Genomic DNA, 11,016 nt, shown 5'->3' with positions numbered 1-11,016 from the left:
AAGGATAGGGAGGATCATAAGGAAAGAGATAAAGATCGTGAAATGGCCAATGAACATGCAAGGGACAGAGATAAGGATCACGACAGGTACGATAGAAGTAGAGGACGGGAGAAGGATTATGAGAAGCAGGGGGAGAGAGAAAAGGTGAAAGATAAAGATCGTGAGAGGGGGAAGGACAGAGGGAGGGAAAAGGATCGAGACAAGGTGAAGGATAGGGAAAGGGAAAAGGACAAATTAAAAGATCGCGAAAGGGAAGAGAGAGAGAAAGTCAGGGAGGATTCATCGAGAAACCGGAAAACCGATTATGATAAACCCAGAACAAGGAATAAAGATCAGGACGCAGGTGGAAGCAAAGGAGTTGAATTGGATGAAAGAAGAGAAGTTGGTAATGGGGACACTAACGTTGATGGGAAGGCAGAAGAAGCTGAATCTGCAATGGATGATCATGACAAGAAGCCTGTGGGGTCACAATCAAATGCGGAGCTTGAAGAACGCTTGAAAAAGTAGGAACTCCTCATTTTCTCTTTTTATTTGTTCAAAAAATTTACTTTGCCTAATTCACCATGTTAAATTCATATGGATGGTTACTACTTAGTACAGTAATGATTGGTGCATTCTTATTTATGATGACATAATCATCAACTTAATACTAATATTCAATCGCATATCTCATTCTTAGTTTTAATTGTATATATGCCAAAGAAACTTTTTTGGTGCCTGTCTGCTTGAAAATCTGCACGTCCTTACCCTGTAGCTTAAACAATAAAAAGCAACATTCATATGGGTTGGCAGGGTTGCTTGCGTAAGGGTTGCTTGCGAATATGCATCTGTAAGCAATTCTATCCAAGTCTGGAAGTTTGATCCTCAATTTCTTCAATATTTATTATCATCAAATGCATATTGCTTTCAATTGTGATTTTGCAATGTCAAATAGAAATGTGCTGCTTACTTCTAAAGCCTTCATTTTTCCTTAAATAGAAAATACACTTGTATGGATTGTACATTAAATTGAAGCAACAACTAGCCTTTCTCATATCTACTGTAATATTTTTAGGGTATAGGTTGCCAACAAATCTCATATTTCTATGTTAATCACTTACATTGTTATATTTGGATATGAGGCCTTCTTGTTGTTATTTCTCTTTTGCTTGTTATCGCAGTCTCAAAAGTTGCTATGTTGAGAGACAAAACAAGGTTATCAAATTATAGTTTCATCTTCACCTTAGTTAACTATCTACCAACCTGCAGATCTCTTCTCCGTCATCTAGGATACTAAAACTTTATCATTTCACTAATTTTCGATCCAGCCTTGAAGAGAAAGGAACCTAACAACAGGACTCAAAGTATGACAATGAGATAGATGTCTTAAATTTTGATTCTAGATGATTTTGATGTCTGGTGACAAAGAAGATATTGAGTTAGAAATTTGGAATTGAGTGAGCTAGAGGAAAGTATCTAGTGCGTATGTCCTCCTCTATATCAAAACACAAAAAAAAATTAAAAATATACTTAATCAATTACTTAAATTTTGTTGATAAACAACTGTTCATTTAATAATTTCCTTTTATTCTTTGAAGTTTGAATGAGTCTGACCATATGATGTGGCAACTCTCTCTGTATAATCATTTTTTTCTTGGACAGAAGGCTGCATTTATTTTGTCGCAACTCTCTTCATGTGAGAGTTGATGTTTGCCAATTGTCGATTGTGATATAGTCAATTTATTGATTGATCATTTCTTTTTATCCTTTAAGGAATTTTTAATATAAAATACATATATCTACTTCAAATTTTTGCTGAAATCAATGATTAACATAATTTTACTTTGATAATTTTTTCAATTCATGTTGCCATGATTTTTGTGATTTAGAGATCTGCTATTCTGTTTTATGCTACTTCTGTAAGAGTTTTATGTGCTAACCTTGACGAATAACACTTAAAATGCTCTTCTTGTGAAGATATTCTGTGTACTTATTATAGTCTATGATATCACACACTTATACAGAATGAAACAAGAACGACTGAAGAGAAAAGCTGAGGATACTTCAGAGATTTCATCATGGCTTAGTAAAAGCCGGAGGCTCGAGGAAAAGAGGAATGAGGTCAGGGAGAAAGCTGCACGTGTTTCAAAAATTTTGGATGAGCAGGTGATTGATCTGCATCCTATTGTTTGGTTTATTCTTTAGAGCGTATGTACTATGTATTAAGTGGCTTGCCATTAAATATTTTCAGGATAATTTTGGAGAAGAAAGTGATGATGAGGCAGCAATTGGGCACAGCAAAAGTAAGTTCTCTCCTTAATGAACTTTTGCTTCTTCACTTTTTTCCCCTTTACTATCTTCTTTGTTCTGTAGTGTATACAGTCCAGTAATTTTTTTTCTATTTCAATAACACACCCCAAATGAATAGTCCACGTGGGATGTGAACTAGAAGAATTGTTGGTGTAAGAATTTAAAGTAGATAGCACTTTTGAGAAAATAATCGCCTTATACTCCGTAGTTCGCTTGCTTGGGTGGAAGTGGTACTAGGATGAGCGACCTCTAGGAAGTCCTTGCTCGGGGTATGAGACACAAATTTTACATTTTGTTCTAGATTTTTTTTTTGTATATTGTTACTAACCTATGTTTTTACACATAAGCTTTTCTTGGATATAGTTATACAGAAGTTATTGGCCTCATATCTTTCTCTTCTACCATGTGCAGAGGATTTAGCAGGGGTTAAAATTCTTCATGGTCTCGATAAGGTACTTGAGGGTGGAGCGGTTGTCCTCACTCTAAAAGATCAGAGCATCCTTGCTGATGGTGATATTAATGAAGGTGCATATTATGTATCTGATTTTGTAGTTAATGCAGTCGAATTGATTACTTTTTGTAACTGACTAACAAATTGTATTTTGTAGAGATTGATATGCTTGAAAATGTGGAAATTGGAGAGCAAAGGCGAAGAGATGATGCCTACAAGGCTGCTAAGAAAAGGAATTTATATGAGGAAGCGTAAGATCTGTTGTTGTAGTTGGTTTCTTATGAGAGATTTCTGTGCTTGAAATTGTTTTGATCCTTTTCCTTATTTGTTTTTATTACTTTATTGTAGGTTCAATGATGACATGGGTTCTAGGAAGACAATACTTCCACAATACGACGATCCGGTTGAGGATGAGGTTAATATTACAAACTGATCGTTTGATGAATAAATTATCTTTGGATGTTTCCTGATACACATTTTTGTTGTCAGGGAGTAACTTTGGATGAAGGTGGGCGCTTTACTGGCGAAGCAGAGAAAAAACTCGAAGAAGTATGTTTTCTTTCCTTTTCTTCTGTGTGTGTGCTGACAAAAATGATGCTATTGTTCACATAACAAATTTATCTTGATTGCTAAATATGATTGCTTTTAGATTGGCTAGAAAAATGATACTACCTTTTTTTTGGGTATTTTTCTCCTTTCATTACTTAACTAATACTTGACACTAAGGTAGTGTCCGAGTTAAATGGCTTGAAGCAATAATTTTCAATTATGAGAAGATAAAAGTGTGCATGTGTGTGCGTGCGTGTGTGCGCGCTTAGAAAATTTCACAATTGAAGTACTCGTCAAGTCATTTCTTATATTTCTTAATGTGTAATCCATAAAGCTACTTGATTTTTTATATGATCTACTTTTGTCACAGCTACGCAAAAGGATAGAAGGTGGCTCTATAAGCAGAGCATTTGAAGATCTTAATTCAGCAGCAAAGAGTACATCCGATTATTATACTCCAGACGAAATACTTCAATTTAAGAAGCCTAAGAAAAAGAAATCTTTGAGGAAGAAGGACAAACTTGATTTGGATGCACTTGAAGCAGAAGCTAAATCCGCTGGACTTGGTGTTGGCGATCTTGGTTCCAGGAAGGATTCTAAGAGACTATCCACCAAGGAAGAAGCGGCCAGAATTGAGTCTGAAATGAGAAGTAATGCTTACCAGTCAGCCTTAGCTAAAGCAGAGGAGGCATCCAAAGTTTTGCGTCAGGAGCAAACTCTAACTGGTAAGGATGTGGATGATGATGATATGGTTTTTGGGGAAGACTATGACGATCTTGAGAAGTCCCTTGCGCAAGCTAGAAAACTCACACTAAAGAGGAAAGAGGAAGATGCACCTTCTGGTCCTCAGGCAGTTGCACTTTTAGCTTCAGCAAAGGGGCAAGAAGACACTCAAAGCTTTACAGTAGGAGAGCCACAAGAAAATAAAGTTGTTATCACTGAAATGGAGGAGTTTGTTCTGGGTTTACAGCTAAATGAAGGTATGGTGACTATGGTCGTCAGCTATTCTCCTTGTTTTAATGATTCCTGTGGCTATCTTCATGAGTCAACTGAAATCAATGTAATATAGGAGCTTAGTTTTTTTTAAATTCATTTTCGCTTTTCATTTTTAATTTTTTTTCATTGAACGAAACTAACAGACTATTATATATCTCCTTATAATTAAGGAGTCAAAAAGTAGCTCATAGTCATTTCTTAGAAATTAGAGTCCAAGAAAAACTTGTGGCTGTTATGTTACAACTAGCCTTAGTAAAGACTGCAAATTGGTTAAGTGCAATTAGTGTTTATGACTGTTATTCATCACACTTCAATATCTAAATTACTGTCTGTTTGTAATTATTCTCGATGATCTTGTCACCACGGTAGATAAGGAGTTAAGATGAAGCCTCAGGCCCATCAACATTTTAGTCTATCAACATTTCCCCACACCTGAATTGCCCCGTGTGTCTTCCTCAGACACTTGCTGTGTATTTTTCTTTTATTAATATTTTTTTTTCTGATTCCATATAGTTGCTTTATAGCTGCATGAAATGAAAGTTATTAACATGTTATGCAGGTTGAAGGACATACTTCTATATTTTAACTGAGAAATTTGGTAGTTGGTTTCTTTCATTGTTACTCTTTAACTTATCTCTCCTTTCTCTGGTAACCTTTTTCTTCTTTCTGTTTCTCTGTGCCTTTTAGATACTCAAAAGCCTGAATTGGAAGATGTTTTTAATGATGGCGATGACATTGCAAAACCTGTTGAACATAAAATGGAAATTGATGTTGGAGGTTGGACGGAGATCCAAGAAACAAATGACAATGAACAGCCTGCTACTGAGGACAAAGAGGATGTTGCTCCAGATGAAATCATCCATGAGGTTGCTGTTGGGAAAGGTTTATCAGGTGCGCTTAAGTTGCTCAAAGATCGCGGGACGCTCAAGGAGAGTATAGATTGGGGAGGTAGAAACATGGACAAGAAGAAAAGCAAACTTGTCGGCATTAATGATAACGATGGTCCAAAAGAAATTCGTATCGAGAGGACTGATGAATTTGGTCGAATTGTAAGTTACTTTTTCATCTTTAGTTTCTAATTTTTTGATTCCATGTTTATGGTGCTCACAAAATATAAAAGATATCCACTTTGTTATATTACCTCCCTTGAAATAGGAGATAGTTACAAACATCATTGATGTACTCTGACTATCCAGATGATTTTTTTTCAACAAAGACTATAAGTTGATACTAGTTGCAAATCACCCCTCTCCTTATGAATCCATGTATATTGGTTACCTATATGTTTAGTTTGCATCATTTTTAGGAGCTTGCCTCCGTCTGCATGCCTCATCATTGTTTTTCAAGATAACTGGTTATTTCATCATGAGACTGTTTCTTGTGTACTTATTGATATGTAAGATGAGAACCTATAACGAAGTTTTTCAAGATAACTGGTTATTTCATCATGCCTCCTTCTGCATGCCTCGTCATTGTTTTTCAAGATAACTGGTTATTTCATCATGAGACTGTTTCTTGTGTACTTATTGATATGTAAGATGAGAACCTATAATGAAGTTTTTCTAGATCATTTGAATTATTAGCTTTTAGAAATTAAAGCAATATGTTACCTCACCCTTTTTTTTTCCGTTTCAACTTTGTCATAATATTTTAACTGTAGGAACAGGAGAACATGATAGTCTCAGTTTGATAAAGTTAGCAGCAGTTGTACGACTCACATTCACCTAGGCTTGTCAATTTTTTATGTGGACCGCGGTCTTAATATTTCATATACTTCTCTTTCATTGTTGTCGCGAAGTTAAGTGCTGACCGTGTTGTCAAAGCAAGGCAAAAAATAGTAAGAGAACAATGCATATTCTTGCCATATGAGAGGATTCCCTCATGTGACAATACAGTGATGTGGCTCAATCTCCACCATGTGAATAGAGGAGAGAGAAACCCACTTGGTTTGGATTTGGCCGCATCATTGTATATGAGGGAATTCTCTCATATGACATATGATACCCATTAACTTAGAGATAGTAAGAAATTGCAAATCATGTTGTGGACTTGCTTCCTGGCAACATGAGGAGAAAATAAAAACTTGAGAAGGGATCAGTACTACTATTATACATAAAATCTTATCTGAAATAGTATTTATTTAGCCAATATAGTGATCACTTTTTGTCGTAAAGTTTCCCAATCCAAACCAATGAAAAGCTTATTTTATTACTTGCTTTTGTCCAGATGACCCCAAAGGAAGCATTCCGGATGATCTCCCATAAATTTCATGGTAAGGGTCCAGGCAAAATGAAACAAGAAAAGCGTATGAAGCAATATCAAGAAGATTTGAAGACGAAGCAGATGAAAGCTTCTGACACTCCATTGCTGGCGATGGAACGAATGAGGGAAGCTCAAGCGCAGCTGAAGTCTCCCTATATCGTACTCAGTGGGCATGTTAAGCCAGGGTATGTTTCATCTTGTTTACTTATTGCCCTTTTTCTTTCTTAACTTTATATGAATACTGAACCAAGTCTATCTTTTTCAAAAGTTTGAAACTGTGAAAAAAGTACACACGTTTCAAGTGGATTTAAATTGAAAAGTACAGCTCCGTAAAATAGTCCAGGTTTTCTCCCATGGAAAGGACCCTCAACCTATGGCTGATTTGGTGTAGTGAAAGGGGCTTTAGTTTGTCAATCGTTAGTTGCTATTGTTGCTTTTTCCACATAGATACAAGCACATAGTCAAATATGTACATGAACATAAACATGCCACGTCCTTTGTTGATACATTACCACGTCCTTGGTTGATACATTACCATGTTGGACACTTTGTTTCTTTGCCATAAACGACGCAACTGTTAATGGTTCTAAACCATTTGTTATAACTTCCAGGGTTAAATTTCATATACTCAATGTGGCAACTTGCTTGGAAAGTAGAACTGTAAATTAAAATGCTTTGGGAGAATTCCCCTACAGTTGAAACTGGTCTTACAGACTGATCTGCAACCAAATTGTTTCATAGTAACTGAGAAGTACGTAGTATCTATGTAGCACGGACACGGATCCGACACGGCCATCCGACACGCCGACACGAGGCAAATCCTAAAAAATACATAGGATACATGTGTTTGACACGTGTGTCCGACACGGACACGACACGACACGGCTTCATGTTATGCGTGTCCGTGCTTCATAGCGTAGTATAAGTAATTGGGAACACAGTTCATCAAAAGTAGCAGCTGATACTTAAAGCTTACCATTCCACATGTTCAAGTCGAAAGGAGCAGTAATTTTTAAGTTTTCCTTAAAATCAGGGATCCTGTTTTTCCTGGCCAGAAGGGAATGAGAAACTTTTGGCCACTGCTATTGATATTATGTTCGCCCATAGAAGAAATTTTCATGAAAATGCTGTTTCTGTAATCTGTTGAAAATAGTTTGATCAGTGTGTTGTGCCTTGAAATTTTCTTTCATGCATTCTAATTTGCATTAGTAGTAACAGTTGTCACTAATGCTTTTTTCTTCTGGATTGTTAGGCAAACTAGCGATCCGAGAAGTGGTTATGCTACATTGGAGAAAGATCATCCCGGGAGTTTGACACCTATGCTTGGTGAGAAGAAGGTTGGTAACTTGAAATTGCATTACAAACCTAGATTTGATCTTTCTTTTTAAATTAAAATCTGTAGTTATCATTATTAGTATTTTTCATCCCGGAAGACCTCTTTTTCATATTATGGTTATCCACACTGTTATAATCATCCAATACTGTCTCATGTGAGCCTGATCCCGATCCCATTCTCATAGTTGTCCGTATAGTAGCTTGAGCCTAATCCGCTAGGTACATGCTCAGCATTGTAGCTCACATCCTGCTAGATTTTCAGAAAACCTCTTGTCAACAACGTCCAATACTCGGCCTCATGTAGATCCATATTTGAATCCTGAACTTCTGACTAAAGAAAAGTCTATTCTTACCTTCCATTTACCTTGTTGGACTTTGCTTTAGGATCCTGGGCCGGGGGGGTCCTTGTGAACTTGAATTTACGGAGTCTCCACATTAAAGTTTTATGGGATACCTGTTTTGTATGAATATTTATTGTCACTTAGATAGCACTGAACACGTCTTCCTGTTCATAATTTTGCATCCTCTAACCATTTTTATCAAATCTATATGAATAAATGTGTAACATATTGTGGATAGCATTGAACTATCATAGTGTTATAAAATTTTGCATCAGCTCATGTTTTTTGTTCTGTTGACCAGGTTGAGCATTTCTTGGGCATCAATCGCAAGTCTTAATTCTCCATGCAACCTGAATATATGTTCAATCAGGTGAAGGGAAAGCACTTCAATTTGGTTACAACGAGACATCCTCAGTGGGAAACAAGATTAGCAGCATCTCTTTTTGCTCACACCTCAAAAGGACGACTCATCAAGTTTTATTGAAGATGATTTTCCGGAGGAGCTAAAACGGAAGCATATGCTCATGTCTTTGTATTGCATTCAGACTTCTGGCGAATTAGAGTCAGCACTGCTAACCTTGTAATTGTGATATTGAGATCGCACAAGTTCTCATCCACAACGTGTATATCTTGTCTATTAACCTGCAGTTTTTAGTGTATACTTTCCTACTGAAATCGTGCCTTTAAAATCTGCGGTTATTCTATTGGTATAACCCCTAGTAATAGGTGAGCTTCTTTTCGCAACACATTAGATTTACGTTGGCCTTCTTGATGTTTTGAAATTTGTATTGATTGTTGAGGTTTCTTGATTTGTGGTCCTCTATGGCTGTAATGAAGTATGCTGGCGAATTAGACATGTCTGTTCCTGTAGCTGCTATTTCTTGCGGTTGGTTGCTTTATTGTTATTCTAGCTTGTTTATCTCCTAGTTGGATCGAGAGTTTGGATTCAGCGCGGTTTTATCCATAATTGTGCCAAAAGCTCTACGGTACTCTTGTACTACAACAAACAATAGAGCGAGTTTTATGATGACGCTCCAGTCTATTTATTTTTTTGACATTTCTCATGGAGGTGCCCACACATTTGTCAGCGGCAGTATGAAAGTAGTATAGTACATGCAGTATGGTTAGGATTTTCCTTTATTAACCTTCTTAATTTAGAGGAATAAAACAACATCTACAAATCCTTGTTGGTAGATCGTTGGGTCGATTCCTCGTGAAATTGTTGGCATGGGTTCTAAGTGAAGGGTCCGCCCTCCCTTTCTTGAATCGATTGCTCAGCTCGTAAATTCGAACTCCAGCTCGAAGCTCTCTCCGATGGGTTGAGATAACCCCTTAACACCGAACCTCCCTGCTCCCTCGCTCTTCACGCTAACTCCTTTGCTTTTGCTTACTTCGAATCCGTTCACGTACAAAGCATTCGCCTTCAACGTGGCAGGCTTCGTCGTCTCTAAACCTAGAAATGTCAACTTGTCGACCTCAAACTTGTGGTCTGCAGCGTAAGTGCCGTTCACAACTTGCGCCTTCACAACCCCCTTCCCCGCTTCCACCGAGCCAGTGAACCTCACCAGGCTCCACTGGCTCAAGTCCTCCTCTCCACCCATCTCCACCACCTCCCCATCATCCAAAAACACCTCCCCGTCAGCTCTGCCGTCTTCATCGAATGCCACTAGAAGCTCAAAGCCCGTCAGCCTCGAAGCTTTCGTCGTCATTGCTTCTTGTTGCATCGCCAGTATGTTCCCCCCTCGTACGTGAACATTTATGCTCTCGCTCCCTGCATCAAGCCTCACGTACTCTCCGGTGTTAGCTATCACCAGGTCTGAGTAGTTGAAGAGGTTGAACCACTTCCCTACGGGGAAGTAGGCGCTTACTGACACCGCTCCCTGTTGTAGCACTGGAGATATCATCACTCCGTTCCCGATCAGAAACTGGGTACTGATTTCAAGAGCTTCGGAATCATCAGGGAACGAGAAGAAGAGCGGCCTAGCAATAGGCGTGCCCTTGACGCGGGCTTCATACATGAGCGTGTAGTAGTAGGGGAGAAGGCGGTATCGAAGCCCGAGTGCTTTTCTTGCAGATCGGGCTACTGACTCCCAAATGTAGAGCTCCTGTCTAATAGAGTTAATTTCTGAGTGATCCCTCGAGAAAGGATAGAATGCACCTAGCTGAATCCACCTCCTGCATAGTTCCTCGTTGGTGTCGCCACTGAAACCACAAATGTCGGCTCCAACCATCGGAATACCAAACAATCCAGAGTTTAGGATCGACGGTATCGAGTACCCGAGGTTTTCCCAGTTAGCAGCATTGTCCCCAGTCCAGTGTGCTGCATACTTTCCTGAACCCACAAATGTTGATCGGCTAAGTACAAATGGTCTCTTACCTGTAATATTGGTCAACGCATCGTGAGCAGCTTTTGATTCCAGGAGGCCAAACAAGTTATGAGCATCGTATTCAGTTATGTTTCCGTAGTGAACAGCGGAAGGGGGTACAGTTTTCTCGAGAACTGCCCGTTTAATCTTATAAGGAGGGTCATCTAGTTGGTTGAGCGGCTGTGAGGTTATGAAGTTGGAAATTTCGTTCATATCGATCCATAACCCATCTACGGGAAGAATTTTTTGAAAGATATTGATTTCTTCTTTCCAGTAATCTGAGGCATTTGGGTGGAAAAAGTCTGGGAAGTAGACATCCCCAGGCCACACCTTGCCGAGATAGTTGCTGCCATTTCTTCGCAGAAAGATGCCATCGCCAATGCCTCTCAAGTAGGTACCGTATGAGTTGTTGATACTAATACCTGTA

General features: G+C 38.4%; 2 protein-coding genes across 2 annotated transcripts in view; one reads left to right on the top strand and one right to left on the bottom strand.

The window, feature by feature from the left end:
- LOC109845462 (SART-1 family protein DOT2) lies at positions 7–9,093 on the top strand. The gene is made up of 12 exons (XM_020414710.1): positions 7–503; positions 2,004–2,145; positions 2,231–2,282; positions 2,701–2,814; positions 2,898–2,991; positions 3,089–3,155; positions 3,230–3,289; positions 3,660–4,269; positions 4,973–5,334; positions 6,512–6,732; positions 7,800–7,884; positions 8,525–9,093. The coding sequence occupies exons 1-12, from the start codon at positions 43–45 to the stop codon at positions 8,558–8,560; spliced, it is 2,304 nt and encodes a 767-aa protein (XP_020270299.1). The 5' UTR covers positions 7–42; the 3' UTR covers positions 8,561–9,093.
- LOC109845629 (probable alpha-glucosidase Os06g0675700) overlaps positions 9,345–11,016 on the bottom strand; it is a 3,636-nt gene continuing 1,964 nt past the window's right edge. Inside the window, exon 4 of the mRNA XM_020414900.1 lies at positions 9,345–11,014. Coding sequence (XP_020270489.1) covers positions 9,498–11,014 — 1,517 coding nt within the window. The 3' untranslated portion in view covers positions 9,345–9,497. The remainder of the gene's footprint in view (positions 11,015–11,016) is intronic.

Source organism: Asparagus officinalis, chromosome 6 (assembly GCF_001876935.1).
Source record: "Asparagus officinalis chromosome 6, Aspof.V1, whole genome shotgun sequence".
NCBI classification, from domain to species: Eukaryota; Viridiplantae; Streptophyta; class Magnoliopsida; order Asparagales; family Asparagaceae; genus Asparagus; species Asparagus officinalis.
This window is presented reverse-complemented; position numbering and strand designations above follow the sequence as displayed.